Below are 16,145 nucleotides of genomic sequence, written 5' to 3'. Positions count from 1 at the left end.
ACATTTTTAAACCAAGCATCTGACTTTGGAGCTGTTCTATGTTTATAGGCTTCATGTCTGAGCAATTCGCTGAGGTCTCTGCGAAATAAAGACCAGCTTTTAATTTGTATTTGCTTTTTGTTCTCCCAGTGTTTTTGGGTTTTTTTTCTGAAATGGACGAGCAGCTGAAAAGCCTCCCTGCGTTGGTATGCTGAGCACTGGAGTCACACAAGCACCTGCAGCCATCCACGCACTGCTCGGCAAGAGCACTGTATTTCTCGAGGTTTGTAGCTCTTGTCCTCCCACTCCCTAATTCATATACATAAAACTGGTGTGCTGCCACGTTCCCTCCACACAAATGCATTAGCTGATCAGGAAGCCTTCCCATTCATCTGGCTTGTCACTTGCATGAGGTGGAGGCAGGACCGACTTGTCAACTCGCGGTGATGAGAGTGAGGGGTGGAAGACAGGATAGCGTGACAAAAATGGTGTAGATATTTCTCCCCTTGGTTTTCCATGGGAAAATATTTTCAGGTGCTGGATTGTCTCCACACCCTTCCAAACAGGAGCAAACCAGCAACCCAAACACTTGCCTACAACCTCCTCGGGTAATTAATTGCAGAGTGAGGCTGCAGGAGGGAAACCATGGCTAAACCCCTTGTTGGCTCTGCTGTAGCTCCCTGGCAATGTGGGCATCCTGGAATTGCAACACCTCATCCCCACTGTGTTTGGCACCGTTTCCACGGTGATTTCCAGGGCAGCCCATGCAGCAGAAGGTGTGCAGAACCCACCCAAGAAAGAGCAGTGAAGGTGCAGAGCTTTGCACCTCTAGAGTGGGCAAGACCTCCCTGCTCTCCAGACAGATTCTGGCAAGCTGTAGGGTGGAAAGCCAACCTGGTTCCCACGCACACCTGTGAATTTCACAGAATGACGGAATGGTCTGGGTTGGAAGGGACCTTAAAGCCCATCTCCTTCCATTAGCCCAGGTAGCTCCGAGCCCCGTCCAACTGGCCTCGAGCGCTTCCCGGGCTGGAACCCGCTCAGACCGAAGGAGCGGAGCGATGCTCGGCGGGCGCGCACCGGGGCCCGGGGCTGGGCTCTCCCCGGCGGGGCGGCGTCACGTCGGGGGTCGGGAGGCTCCGAGCCTCCGGTGCCCGCGGCCGGGCCGCCCCTCCCTCCCTCTCTCCATCCCTGCCTCCGCCGTGGCCGGTGCCTGCGCGGCCGGGGCGGTGCGCGGGGGCGCGGCCGGCGGCGGAGCCCGGCCCCGCGGCGGCGGCAGCGGCTCCCCCCGCCCGGCCCGCCCCCCGCCCCGTGACTCGGAGCCTCCCGCGGGCGCGGCGGCTGCCGGGCGGTGTCGTGCGGCCCCCCGCGCCCGTGCGGGGACTATGAAGCACCATGGTGTGGTGTGACCGTGGCGTCCAGATGCTGCTGACCACGGTGGGCGCCTTCGCAGCCTTCAGCCTCATGGCCATCGCCATCGGCACCGACTACTGGCTCTACTCCAGCGCCCACATCTGCAACGGCACCAACATCACGACGGACGAGGCGCAGGGGCCGCCGCGGCGGGCGCGGGGCGATCTCACGCACTCGGGGCTCTGGAGGATCTGCTGCCTCGAAGGTACCGGGGCCGCGCCGGGGAGGGGGCGAGCAACTTCCCCGGGGGGACCCGGCTGCGCTCCCGGAGCCGCCGGGCAGCGCCCGGGCAGAGCCCGGCAGGAGCCGGAGCCGGAGCCGCCGGGCTGAGCCCCGCCGGAGCCGGAGCCGGGGCCGGAGCCGCGCCGCTGCCTCGGACACGGCCGAGGAGGAGGATGGCGTTACCGTGGCAACCGGCATCTCCGACATTGCCATGGGAACCGGCGGCGGGATGCGGAGCGCTGCCCAGGGGAGCGCTGCCCAGGGGGGCGACCTCGCTCCGCGACCATCGCCGGGGCTCCGGGGCTTTGGGGGGCTCCTGGCGGGGCCGGGGCTTTGGGTGCTTTGGGGCGCACCTGAGCCCCGCAGGCTTCGGGGCTGGGTCCCCCCTCTGCCCCCTCCCTCCGGACTTTGGCTTGAGGAGCTTTGGAGCTCAAGCGCAGCTCTCGGGCAGGACAGCGGGAACTCCAGTTCCTCCCAGTCTGCCCTCAGACAGAGGCACCGGGAGCTCGGGCGGAGGGGGTGCTGGCGCCGCTCAGGTGCTTCACTCGGGGTTCCTCGATGCAGCCCCAGGGTCGGGCTGAAGGGAGGGAACAATAAAAAGATGGGTGCTGCAGGGCCGAGCTGGGCAGCAGGACCCCGCTCCCCGCAGAGGCCGAACATGTGGCTCCCGCTCTGAAAATGGAGTTGTGGAGAAGGCGCGGCGGTAGCTGCGGGGACAAAGAAGCACATGGGTGCTGCGAGCATTTGGCAGAGCAGGTCCAAAGCCCAGCTGGGAGAGCACATCTGCCAGCCGAGATCGCGGGGCTCCGGCCGTGGAGAGCGGCACAGCCCCGGGAAGGAAGGGGGGACATGGCTGGTGGCCACGGCGGCTCTGAAACCCCTCACCTGCTGGTCCATCCTCTGTGAGAGCGGCCGGCAGAGCCCCCGTGCTGCTGGAGCAGCGTGTGGGGAAGGGGAGGGCACAGGGGCGCTGGTGACTTGGCCGAGCTGCGCTGTCCCTGGGGCGGGGGGCACCGGAGCCCGCTCCCCGCGGGGATGGATGCGCTGGGCGGGCGGGATGCAGCGCACCTCATCCATCAGCACACGGGAACTTCGCACGCCCGGCTTTGTGCTCCATTCCAACTGACAGACGGCTCAGCCCAGCTCCGCTTCAGAGTCGCAGCTGTGTTTAGGTGTTTTTTTTTTTTCTCCCCAGAACAGACTGTGGCGTGGTAGAAAACACCTCATTCTCACGTCTGTTCCCATCTTCTCCTCTAGCTAATGATTTAAGGCTACAGTGTAACATGATTTTTCTCTTAAAATACCAGATTTGCTACCTAGTAATAGTAGGCATACATAGAAGAGCTGTAGGAAAAGGAAATATTTTTAGATGCTAAAGAGAGAAAGAATTATTGAAATGTGAAGGTTTATGGGTAATAGCAATGTTTGGCTTTATGACTCTTAAAGGAAATCTAACACTCAGCATGGGCTTTTATGGCACCTGGAAAATGAGGGCTTGCATCTGAGAGCTCCTGAGTTTGCTTGAGAGGTGCTGAGCATCCTCCACTTGAACTGAATCTTGTGATCTTCACTGAGCTTGTTCTAAGTGTCCTCAGCCTCCGTTTCTCATGGAAAATAAGTTTGTATCTTGCTGGAGTTGCTGAGCTTGTTCAGCCAGGCTGGACATGTCACCTCTGGCAAAAATCCCTGAGCTTCCCAATGTCAGGATTCCTGTGTGGTCTCCCAGTAACAGCACTCATAGAGGTGAAGTGCAGCTTTGACTGAAACTGGTGGGGTTTCTGCCTTGGTTTCCCCTGGGCTTGGGTCAGAACTTTGTCCAGGAGAGCAGCAGTCAGGGCAGCTGTGAGGAATGGGCAGAGCTGAGGCAGCTCCAGCCTGGCTGCATCGCTGGGCAGCGGTGGTGCCCTCCTGGCATCGCCAGGGCATTCTGAACAGCTGCACCCAGGAGCTGTGTGCCAGCGAAGCTCAAACCCCCGTCAGTTTGGGGGATAAAAAGGCGTTTCATGGGACACATCAATCCGACAGCAAGGGAGCTGTTCTGCTCAAAATTCAAATGCTCATAAATCAAATTATAAAGTTACAATTTTTAAAGTTGTCAAATATGTGCTAAGAATGCCCAATTTGAGAAAGCTGTCATCTGTTCACAGAGCTGAGGAGCAAAGACTACATTCTCTCCTCCTTTTTCAGTATGTTCTGTTTTGTAAGATAAAATCTATAGATACAGTAAATTATTCATGTTTTAAACCATTCCATGGGACTTGGATTTCAACATGGAACCATTCCTTTGTTTTATAAAATAATAAAACCATTTCTAGAAGCTGATTTAAAACAACACTCCCTTGACCATTTCAGAGCCTCGCTCATTTGAAGTGGCTGAGTCTTTTAGTAATCTAAAGGTAATATTGCAATTCTGAGGAGATACATAGCAGGAAAATAGCTTCAGTTATGGATTTTTATATGTGTTTAAATGGTCTGGCTTCAAACCTATTTTTAGAAATCTTCTAGTGTTTTGGAGAAATAATTGTTAAAACCTCTAATTTATTTTAATGGTCTTTATTGCCATTTCACTCTTATGTCAAAAAGACAAATCTGAGACACAAATGTGCAGAAGCTGAAAATGCCTTTAACAGCCTCTGAAATTGCTTTTGACATACATAAAGCATTTTGCTGAGCAAATTTCAGGTCAATTGAAATTTCCCAGTAAAATGTTTCTCAGCTCTATCAATTAACCTGTATGCTGGATTATGAACAATCACCTGTTCTGTAGCCCAAGTCCCAAGATTTCAAACAAAATTGCTGAAACAGGATGTAAAAGGATAACCTTATAATTCAATTATCAGGTGTTCCTCAATGTTTTCCTGTTTTTTTCTTTGAAACAATATTTTACAACAAATTGGCGTCGTAATTGGAGTGCTACAGCTTAGGGATCAAGCATATTATCTTTGTTTGGAGCTGCAGGGATGAAATCATGTTTCAGCACTTGTAGTTGATACTACTATGGAGCTTAGTCACTCAAGAGGCAGCGTTAATGATCCATCACTCAAACTCTTGCCTGTCTAATCCCAATTTTGTTCCTTTAGCATGTTTGTCAGAGGTGGAGGTAGGAGGTTCATTGAGTGGATTTTAAATGATTGTGCCATTTCTGCGTGGATTTTTGAGAGTTTTATCCAAGGCAATTGCCTTCGGTGGGAAAGTGGAATAACTCCTGGTGTGGATGTGAGGAGCAGAAGTGGCAGAGCCTCTGAGGGTGGCCCAGGGTCCGTGGCAAAGCTGGGGTTTGGTTTTCTGGGCCCAAGACAGTCCCAATAGCTGCAACCTCAGCAGCTGAAGTTAAAATGACACCAGAGCAGAGAGTTTCTGATGGAAACATGCAGCCAATCAATCTGAGACCTGCACCCCAGCCCACAGATTGACAAGAAGAGCAAACCAGCCCCATTTTGGGTGCCTGCTGCTGTGTCCCACGTCCACACTCGAGCTGTGGTTGCTGTCAGCACCTCTGGGTCCCTGGGTGCAGCGCAGGGTCTGGCAAACCCAGCAGATGCTGTGTCCTGTGAGTGACCATTCTGGGGTCAGCCTAAGGCCAGAAAGGGAGATTGAAGCACTCTGGCTTCCCCACAGCCCCTGATCCTATGGCAAATGTGCAGCGCAGCTTCCTCAGCCTCACACGGTCTTACTCACGAGGAGGATCTGATTAAAATATTTGCCTAGGAAAAAACAATGTTAAAAACACCACTTTATCCACTGAAACTGCTTATCTTGGTGAACAATCGTGCTGAAGTTAATAGGACAGCTCACAATAGAGCGCTCTGCAGGCTCTGTGACATCAAGATAGGAAATCAAGTAATGTACTTGTAATTTAAATTTATTCAAAGAGTATTTTATTAAACACTTCAGCACATGAATCTCTTTGAACCCATTGTGTCTACTGCTTTTAGTATTCCCTGTTTGCCATTTACTTTTCAAGTGGTGCAATTGGCTATTTATTTCACGTGGGCCCACGTGTCCTTCCTGGAACATTCATAATGGGGAGGAAGGATCGAGTAAATCATTTATGGTTTTGAAAACTTGCACAAATGCACATTTGCACAATTATTTGCAAGTCTTCCAGCCTGGATGAATGCACACAAACATTGTGGCACCCGCATGCGCCGCTTCCATGGATACTCCTGAAAACAAAATAAAAATGCTTATACCAATGTTTGAGGGAAGCAAATAAAGGCAGGCTGCTGTCCATCAATACTGCAAATTCATGGCTCATCCAAAAAGAATGAATATTCCTTAGTATTCTCCAAGCACAGCTATGGAGCTCCAGCACCACCACTGTTTGTAATGAACTGAATACAATGCAGAGTTCTTATTCCAATGCTGTGGACAAAGTGTTATTTGGTGTGGAGCAAATGTTAAATCCCTCTAAGATCAGACATGACCTGCCTTGGAGGTTGTGTCCACAGGCACGTTAAGAGGTTGTTGCTCTTCTGTCTGTGCAGGCACATGAGCCTGTGCTCCCACTGTGAAAGAAAAGTGGTCACAGATGGAGGATACCCAAATGGGTGTCTCTGCTCTGAAAAACTCAATTTGTGATGCTGTAGCCTGTTTCTAGGACAATATATAGGTGTTATTGCCCTCCTGAAGAGGGAGCTTTCACCCATGAATCTTCCAACACAAACAAACCCATCAGTGAAGGACTCTGCTGAGATGCAGATCGTGTTTGCATCCTTTCATTCCATACATCCTGCTCATCATCCCCGTTGCCGTGGTAAAACAAACGCTCTTGAGAAGGTCCATGTGCTTTACTCACTGTTTGTAAGAGCAATTCTTAGCACTCCAGTGTCAGCTTTGCTGCCCTGGCTGAAGCAGAGCAGTTTTGCTGGCAACTGATGCAGTGATTTTTTTTTTTTAGCACCCATTTTAGTTTAATTTTTATTTTATTTTTTTTTCAGGAGCATTCAATTTGTTAGAGTTTCGGAATTTGGAGCTGCCTTTATGGACACAGAGTTCAATCCCTTTGAAATATTGTCCACTGTATAAAATACTTTAAAATATTGAAAATTTGGTGCTGGAGGATCTGCCAGCAGAAGATGGGTTAAGGTATTATCTATTCTCAAATGAAAAAAAAAAAAAAAGCATGTGTCTCCTCAATGCACTTCTTTGAACATTTATACAGAGGCTCTCAAATGATCTTATTGATGTCACAAAACATCCATTCTTCCCTGCCCTATGAAACAAGGATCTGAAGCTAATTGACTGAATATATGTCACTTTAATGAATTAATTTGCTTTCTTGAACTCGATCTACTCTATAGCCAGTAGGGAGCTATCAGGCTACACGGAGGTTTTGGTTTTTCCTCCGTGGCTCTCAGCATGTTCAGATATCCCAGTGCAAAACTCAGATCCCAAAGACTCTGTGTGCATTAGTGATGCTCCCCCAAGGCTGCAAACCAATGAAAGCACATTTGTAATCCAGCTGTAAAGCTCTTTTCTGCTGTGCAGGATGCAATGTGGAGGATATTAAATCTCACCTGGGTTCCAGGATTGTTCTGGGGAGGTTTCAGAAATGTTTTGTGAAGAGTCAAGGAGGCGTTGGGTTGTACAAACAGGATCCTCGTGGCTGTGTTGTGCTGCAGTCACTGTTTTATTCTGTATATAGTTACACTGCCTGTTCTGAGGACTTGACAGATGGCATTTGTGGTAGGATCTGTCAGAGCCATAGTAACTCATTTTGGGGTTTGTGGGGACCTTTGCAATGATGTAATGCAGTCTTTGGGCTTTGTCCAGCAGCTGTTACCTTTATGGGCTTTTATTGCTCTTTTTAGATACTTCCAGGGCTTGCCCTTCCTTCTGGAAGCTCTATTGACCCTCACCAGTGTAAACTGGTAAAACAAGTCAATACAAAAACGTATTTTTTTTGCTCCTGTGCAATTTCAGCACAGTGATTATTCCTCCAGTACACCCTGTCCCATTTGCTCACACAGTGTCACCTCTGTTCACGTTGTGCTGTCCCACTTGTAGCTTCAGTCATTCTCGCCAGGTACAAAACACCTCATAAAAAAACTCAGGGGAAGGGGAGCGTACCTGATGTCTCCATCCTGTAGTCTTGTGTATTTTTGCAGAAACAGAGCAAAAAGAGAACAAATATTAGGAAGAGAAGCGAGTGCTTTTATCTCATCTCTAATTCCTTTGAGGAGGTAGGAGTACTTAGATACTGAGTGTAATCTGAAGTCTGTTATTAACACCTCTCAGCTCCCAGATATTTAGTTGGTGTCTCTGTGGTTTATGTGCTAAAGAGCAGCAATTTCTGCAGAATTTCTGTATCCCCAAACTGAAAATGGAGAGGAAGGAGGAGGAGGATGATGATAATGGGCTTGTGACTCTGAGCTTTGGTAGATTTCCTGCTTGATCTGGGGCCAGTTGCTTTATCTTCCTGCCCCTGACTAGGAGGGATAACTGTGCTTCCTTTCCACCCACTTCCCTCTCATTCTAATAATAAAATGGAAAGGGAGATGTGGAGAAACTGGGACACGGCGAGAGGGCTGCCCAGCTCAGGAATGCGGCTTGCACCGGGCTTGAAGTGTTCTGCTTGCAACTTATGTTTTATACATGCAATATTTGGTGTTTAAACATGTCTTCCTTGAGGGACAGGATTAAGTCTGATTCTCCACCTACAGAAAGTTAACTGCTTTCTAGGAAGGCAGTGGAGTTATGCCAATATGAAGCCAATATAAGAGAAGGGATCGCAGATTTGTCCCTTCAATTGGACCTTTTCCTGCTGGTCCTTCTTTTCTGCGCCAAAACTCATCTCGGGAAATAAATCAAACTATCAAACTGAAAAACTGGTCCTGCTTCCAAGCATTACTTGATGCTTATCTTCGTTTTAGATTTCTGTTTACTGGTATTTATTATGTCTCAGACTTATGGTTCAGCCTCCAAATTCTTCCCAACAGATGGCAAGGCAGGATGTACAGGAGTAGTAAAATAAACAGGATAAATGCACAACTGCCCATATGTCTGAGAGGCTGATACACGTTTATGACTTCAGAACAAAAGGGTGTTTGCAGCAGAGAACACCAGTGCTGGGCATGACTTCATGGTTTTTTCTGCCTTGTTCTGAAGCCTCTCACTTTTTCAGTGGGTTTTGATCAGCTAAATTGCCAGATATTTTGTCCTCCCTCTTCTACTCCCAGATAGTTCTTTCTCTTAGTTATTTGTCTCCACTCCTGAAGTACATCAGCTCATTCGATCTTCAACATTTTAACACAGAAGGTGGCTTTGTCCTGAGCTTCAGCTCATATTTTTTCTTTCAGTGTGGTTGTGGCTCTTTTGAGGGGCACACAGAGGTGCTGGGGATCACAGCAACATTTGAGGCTTTCTCTATATTGAGATTTATCATAATATTAATGACAAGCAGCCTCTCTACTATCTCAAAATAGCAAGCCTCCGGGCAAGCTGCCTGCAGGATGGATAGCCCAGCCTAGACAGACTTTGCTAGATTTCCCTTCAGATCTGGGGGCATTTTTGCCAGTTGTTGCATGCTGGGAGTCAAATGCAGTGGGAGCATTGGAGCAGTTCTTGATTTAGCCTGGCAGATAGTCCAGCCCCTCTTTCCCCTCCTTCCCATGGCAGCCTGTCATCTCAACATCTTTGTTCTCTTCCTCTTTTTTCCTCCCCTTGCCAAATGTTGTAACCTTCCTTCTGCTGAAGAGATACCTTTGAAATTAGCTCCTCGATGACAGTGTATGAGTCCTTCTCTAGAAAATAAGTATACACTGCCCTGGGTAGAAAATTAAGATTTTTAATTTATTTTCTTAACTCTTGACCATCTCTGTGCCATCCTGCCAATGAAAAATGTGTAATCACTTACTTGTCCAAAGGTATAGTCTGGGTTCTCTTTTTCTCTACCTGTTTTACTCATTTCCCAGGCTTTATCCAGGCTCCTGCCTACTTAACAAGTAACCCTGTAAATTCATCTTCAATAGAATTGAGTCATTTCTTGTCAAATGTAATCCATGAAGGAATGATAGATTATAAACACACACAGTCGTGGTATGAAGAGATGGGTGAAGGGAGAGCACGTTATGGAATTACAGTATTTCCTGTACCAATTGCCAAGCCCTGATACAAATTAACCTCTTTTATTGTTCTTTTTCAAGCATTCCGCCTTTTAATTGCTGTTTTGGAATCGTGCCACTTAGTTGTGCCCTTTGAATGTTTCTCACTTAGCCAGTCCTGTTAGCTTGATAATGCCAAATGTTTCTGAGATATTCAGAAGCACTGAACATCCCCTGCTCGAGTGGGAGAGGGACCCAGCTCAGGCAGGAATTAGCACCCTTGTTTAGCTGCCAGGGTTTTTTTTTCAGATTAAGTTAATAACCATTTTTAAGTCACTGCCAATTCTCTACCGGGGTTTCAGATCAGTTGTCTCCCATTTATACTTTTTAAATGATGCAGTTTTGTGTGGAATATGGATGACTGGATGTTTTGTCCTGTCCAAATATATAGCATTCAATAACACTGGGGTTGTTATTGTCTTCCTTGCATCCCAGAGGCACAGTTTATCTCTTGGTGCTGCAAGGCATTAAAAAGGAACCATGGCATGTCGCAATTATGACTTGAAATAGGATCTTGCCAGAGGAACATTGCCTAAATGTAATCAAATCTAAACTGTAACTTATAGCAAATACCTATCAGGGCTGTGCACACCTATCTCACAGCTCACTGCCTATCAGAGATAGCTGATAGCGAGGCACTGGATGATTGTGTTGGGAGAATTGTTGTGCTGTTGGGGTATTTTAGAGTTCAGCCCCCAGCATTCAGCTGCCTGCAAGCAAATGAAATAACGAACTCTCAGTGCTGGAAGGCCTTGTGACTATTTAGGCTGAGCTTTCAAAGGTACCAGATATGAAAGTTTGTGATACTCCTCCGTGCATGACTCACTAATGGCAGTAGTGGGCTTTAATCATCTTTGTCCAGTGGATATTCTAAATTCAAGTAAGCCACAGCAATGCTCCTTTACATAATGCATATATTTTAATGCAAAATTCGCCAGACTTGGTTTCTTTGTGTGTTGGACTGGTTTTAGCCAGATGATGAAACAGCAAGTTGCATTGTCACATCACATTTTCATCCACGGGGATTGTGAACAGGGTTGAATCCCTCAAATTCACTGAACAGAGCCCTGTTACTGGAGCCAATGAAGCCAATAACCCAAAATGGATTGTTAAACTCCAGATACGGCTCTGCTGAGTGTGGGAAGGTGATTTGCAGGCAGCTGTGAACTCCCCAAACTTCAGGAATTTGATTTCCCTGCAGAGGGAGAGCCCCAGACTCTGCTTCCTCCCAGATTTAACATCCCCTGTTCCCATTCTGCCACCTGATGTACACCTGGATGAAGGCAGGTTATTCTGTACAGATGGAGCTCAGGACTATTTCAACTGGGTTTTATTAGGGGAGCTGTTGGAAAATTTCAGTATCAAGCACAGCTTTCCTAAACATGATAAAACATCAATTATTAAATCTGGGAGCTCAGTAACAGTTGGGAAATGTTTCTTACAACCGAGTTGCTAACCCAAACCAGTTGGGTCCTTACCCTCATCCTTCTGCCAGCCAGCAGGGGCTCAGTTATTTGCCATGACAGGGATTTGGGGGTCACCAGAGTGCTCTTTGCAGACAGACTGACCCCTTCCAGATGGAGCAGTAGGACACAGCCAGCCCCTGCCCAAAAGCCCCTCTGCACACACTGAACCCAAGCCAATGAACGTAGCAAGGGGCTGAGATTCTTGGCTCATGCTTGGAGCTGCTTGGATGTTCCCACCTTGTGTTTGGATCAGAGCTGGTCCACGTTCCCCCAGCTCTGCCCACTGTGAAAACACATTTCTGTCTGTCAATAAAAGATGCTCCAAGACAGGGAGCAGACTCTCCAAAGGGTGAGGCTTCTGACCTCTATCTATTGAACTGAGAGTCAGCCAAATTTCATTTTTTGAAGTTACTTGGGTGTTTCAAAAGATATTTATCCAAGACTATGCCAATACCTGCTGACTGTGAGGTTAAACATCCCGTGGTTTGCTCCAGAGGATGGGAAGCTTTTCTCCTTTGCTCTGCACGTTTTGCTGTGCTCTTGTCCTTGCCTTTAGCGCTGACAAACGCAGACGGTTCCGAGGTGCTTTGGGATCCTTAAAGATGCAGAACCTGAAATAAACCATGCGACATTTAGGAATGATGTTCACAGCACCACTTCTAATTACAGCCCTTCGAACAATTCATTTGCGGTGTCCCGCTATGGTTGTGCTTATTAAAACAGAATCCTCTTTATAGTTTGGTAGCAAATTAAGAGGGGAAAAACACAGCTATCCTGTTCCATCCATGCCTTTGAAAGAGGTTTACCTTCATAATTTGCTTTCTAGGGATATTTCCCTTTCTTTTGCTTGTGCTCCTGCTCTGAGTTTTTAATGACTTACTTGGTGTCTCTTGGTAGCCATTTCCCAGTGACCTTTTTGCTCATTTTATTTTAATTTCTGTGTATAAATGGCAGCATTCTAGCTGGAGACATTCTTTGGGCACAGCGCAAAAACCCCATAGGGAAGGAAAAACAGGCCAGAAATTTTCCACCTGAATTTGAAGCATTAACCCCGGGCTTTGGCCACACAAAGAGCCAGCATGCCAGAGCTGGACCCTGGTCCAGGATCAGGGCCAGAGCTGGGCAGCAGGACCTCACCATCAGCATCTCCAGGCATCAGCCCTGGATGCAGCTACTCCCACAGGTTATCCCATTTTCTGGCATGACTGCTGTGCCCCGGGAGGGCTGGGCAAGTGCTTGCAGCTGGCCAGAATATGGGTACACAGCTCCTAATGCTGATTTTATAGCATTAATGTGCACCTGTTTTGGTGGCCAACTGGCACCGTGCTCAGCCTAAAATGTCTGTGTAAGCTCTGCATTAAAAGAGGCATCAGAATTAGCGTGTATCAAACATGTCATTAGACACGTGCCTGGTAGACATAATGCAGGATAATGAATATGATCACAAGAATAAATTAATAACCGAAAATATTTTTTATACATGTGCACACTTAAAACAGGGTAGGAACTAAGTGACACTTGTGTCACCAGTTTATAATTAAAATGCAGTGCTTGAATGGAAATGTAAGCTTCAATTAGCCAGCACGACCCTGCTTCCGGCTTTACTTCCCACTGAAAAGCAACGATAACAAGCTCACATTTATTATCAGAGTTTTTCCTGGAGCTGTGCACTGAAACATGCTCACATCTGAGCCCTTTCACTGAAGACATTTTTTCGCTTCAGCAGTTTGGCATGCCATACAAAGGCTCTCTGATTTTTAGTGATGTTCACCTCCTCTTACATAAAAATGTTTTCTGTGCATATTATTTGGTTTTAGTTAAAGTCCAGGTGCACGGGTTACTGAAGAACCAAAGGGATGGCTCATCACAGAGCACAATGGGTAATTATTGCTGGGCTTCACTGTATTGCACAGACAAATCCTTTCTTGGAGCTCAGCATTGTGGCTGTGAGAAAGAAAATACCTATGATGCAGCCCAAAGTCCTACAAGGGTAAGAATAGATCCTGTGGGAGATGCTTTGCCCATTTCATTTTTAACTCTCTCAAGGGACAGAGCTTCACAGTTTTGTTTAGAGACACTGTTTTGCATTTTAATTTCACCAGTGGGAAGTTAATACATATATAAATTATGAGGTCTCATGTGTTCCCATTTCATCCCAAGAGGATGTTAGGCTTTTTGTAAAATGGCTAAATAATTCTCTGGGTTCTGCCCCCCATTAAAACCAAGATTTGTCTTGATTTATGATCCAAATTTTGCTGCTGCCTTGCCTGAGGATTGAGCTTAATTTCTGCAAGAGAGGGCAGAGTCCTTGGCTGTGCAGGCAGGAAGAAAACTCATTTTTCTCCTGCCCAACCCCACACTTTGGGTACCTGGCTCAGTGCTCCATGTGGGGGACAGAGCCATCCACAGGAGATCCAGATCCTTGAGGTGCCTTTGGGGAGATCCTGGCATATCCCCAGTCCCCCCAAAATAGGAACCTTTTAGTCAAGGACTCACTCAGCCTTGTGTTCATGCTGGAGGTACCTTTTGGGCATTTTAAAACCCTTCAAATTGGTCCATGTGCAGACAAGGCTGCAGGAACCTGGGACCCAAATAACGAGGACAGGGAATGGCCACCTCAGCCAGGGCTCAGGAGAGCTGGTGAAAAGCACACAAACCCCAACAGCCCCAAAATGTCAAGACTGAGCAGCTGAGCCTCAGAAAGTGTATTTAAGGAATATGTCCTCTCTGACAGAGATGGACCAAATGTCCACACAAATATCTTTTGCAATGCCCCCTCCAATATTTTAAGCAATTTCTACAGGCAGAATTCTTGTGATGTAGGAGTGGATGTCAAGCCAGGATATCTCAACTCAGAATAGATGTGTGCTCTTAGCTTTGGGTCAGGCAGTGACGTGTGCTGGAGTTAGAGCCTCCAGGAACTCTTCAAGTTGTAAAACCTACAAAGCTCCTGGTTTTTCACTGGTGCTGTTCACATGGGACAGAGTGACCTCTCCAGAAAGCCCTTCCAACAGCAGCCGCAGTCTCTCTCAATAGCATTTAATAACTACCCATGGAGAAAATTACACTCTATTTAAAAGGCCAGAAAAATCATCTTCAGTTTAACTCTGCTGACTTTGGTAGAATTACACCAGAAAAGAGTTCTCTCTGATTTCCTTTCCCATACTAATGTTCAGTAGCTGGGCATAAAAAGCCTTTCCAAGGCAGATTAAACAAGTCCAAATGGTGAAATATTCTTTTAATTTTCTTTCACACACGTTATTTTAGGTGTAGCTTGGAACTCTGCCCTTACGAGAGGCATCCCTTTAAATATTTATACAGCATCAATATGTAGCCACCTTCATACGTTTTTAATGATATGTTCCTTTCTAAATTAACCATTAGATAACCCCGTCCTGTGGTGTTCTGTGTTTTGCACTGCATTTACCCTACTCCTGGATTTTTATTTTTTATTTCTCCGTGGAACAATGAAGATGTCAAGGCAGTGCAGATTCCAGGGGCACCGTGGAAATGAAATTCTTGGAGCACCACTGCTGTTGCCATGTGGACACACACTCAATAGCAACTCTGTGCTGCCCTGCAAGCCAAGGGGATGCAGCCCCAGCCCCACTGCTGGGCCCTGGCAGTTCAGTGCCAGAACAATTCCTTGCTCCTGGAAATGTAACTTCCAGGATTGGGGAAAAAATATTGAAGCAAATCCAAGCAAAGGAGGGGCAGGAAGAGATATCTCCATTTTGAGGCTCTCCTCGAGAACCAGTAGGCTTCTGGATCTTCCAGAGTTTTTTTCTCTTTTTATTTTTTCTTCTTAATTGTGTTATTAAGATGCTCCAATGTGCCAAGGTGAACAGGACCAACTGCATCAGCCCAGTCAAAGATCTTTTTCTCATGATCTTTGATCCAGCCTAAAAACCCACAGATGAGTAAAACTGTTGGTACAAGCCATGGGTTTTTATAACTCTGGGAGTTTTGAGTCCTGTTTAATTACACCACATTATCATAGCAAAGCAGTTTCTGCAAAAGCTGCTCGTGGCTTGTTTCCCCTCCCTCCCGAGGGGACCACAGGGGATGGCTGCACCACGAGATTATTGCTGCAGAACCCAATCCTTAGCAAAGCCTCAGCAGACAGACAGAAACACAGCACACCTCTCCCAGCTTTGCAACAGAGATTATTCATCCCCCTGACCAAAAATAAGGGGACATCAGAGTTTATCCCATGCCCTGTTATACTGAAAAATATTCCCACGTGCTTCTTCACCAGGAAGAGTAGAGCTGGAATCCAGCCTCTCCTCCTCTGAATGGGCCTTGCCCTGTACTTGTTTTGCAAGTACGAGGTTCAGTTAAGTCAGCAGAGATTTTCTCTGAGGATAATGGGCTGAAGGAAGCCCTGAAATGCAATTTCCCTGAGTTGCAGGGTACTGGAGGCAGAGATTGAGTCACCAGCAGAGCCCTTCCAGCACCTGAGCGGCTCCGCGGCTGCGGCTCGGTCCCAGGCAGGATGGCACCATCCCCTCACTGCAGACAAGGCACCTGCAAAAGGCACAGGGGGGCTTTTCTGTCCTTCCTCCAGTGAAGCAAATCTGGTAGGGTTTGGCTGCAGCAGTGCCTTGGTTTCTGGGTTTTTAAATGCACTGGTAAAGGGACATTGTTTGCTCCAAACAAAAGCTGCCTGGGCTTGGCATTCCTGACAGAAGCCTGAGGAAAAGAAGCCAAGGCAGCAGCTGAAATCCAACAAAATGCTCCCCTCCACCACGGGAGAGGCAAGGTATGGCCAAGCTGAACTTGTGCTGTTATTCAAGGTTTTCCTTTGGGTTGCAGAGGCAAATTTTTTCTGTGTGTTTGCTGCAAATATGTTTAAATTCTCTCTGTTTTGGAGGCAAGTAGTCAATGCATCTGAAGTGCATACTTGACATATGTTTCTTTTCACATGCTGTCCTCCATTCATTTCATGCAGCAGATGCTC

General features: G+C 47.3%; 1 protein-coding gene across 1 annotated transcript in view; it reads left to right on the top strand.

Moving 5' to 3' along the window:
- The first annotated feature begins 1,300 nt into the window (after positions 1-1,300).
- CACNG4 (calcium voltage-gated channel auxiliary subunit gamma 4) overlaps positions 1,301-16,145 on the top strand; it is a 42,475-nt gene continuing 27,630 nt past the window's right edge. The window contains exon 1 of the mRNA XM_064728239.1: positions 1,301-1,597. Coding sequence (XP_064584309.1) covers positions 1,375-1,597 — 223 coding nt within the window. The 5' untranslated portion in view covers positions 1,301-1,374. The remainder of the gene's footprint in view (positions 1,598-16,145) is intronic.

Source organism: Zonotrichia leucophrys, chromosome 18 (genome assembly GCF_028769735.1).
Source record: "Zonotrichia leucophrys gambelii isolate GWCS_2022_RI chromosome 18, RI_Zleu_2.0, whole genome shotgun sequence".
Classification (NCBI taxonomy): domain Eukaryota; kingdom Metazoa; phylum Chordata; class Aves; order Passeriformes; family Passerellidae; genus Zonotrichia; species Zonotrichia leucophrys.
The sequence above is the reverse complement of the archived record's forward strand: the minus strand, read 5'-3'. Positions and strand labels throughout refer to the sequence as shown.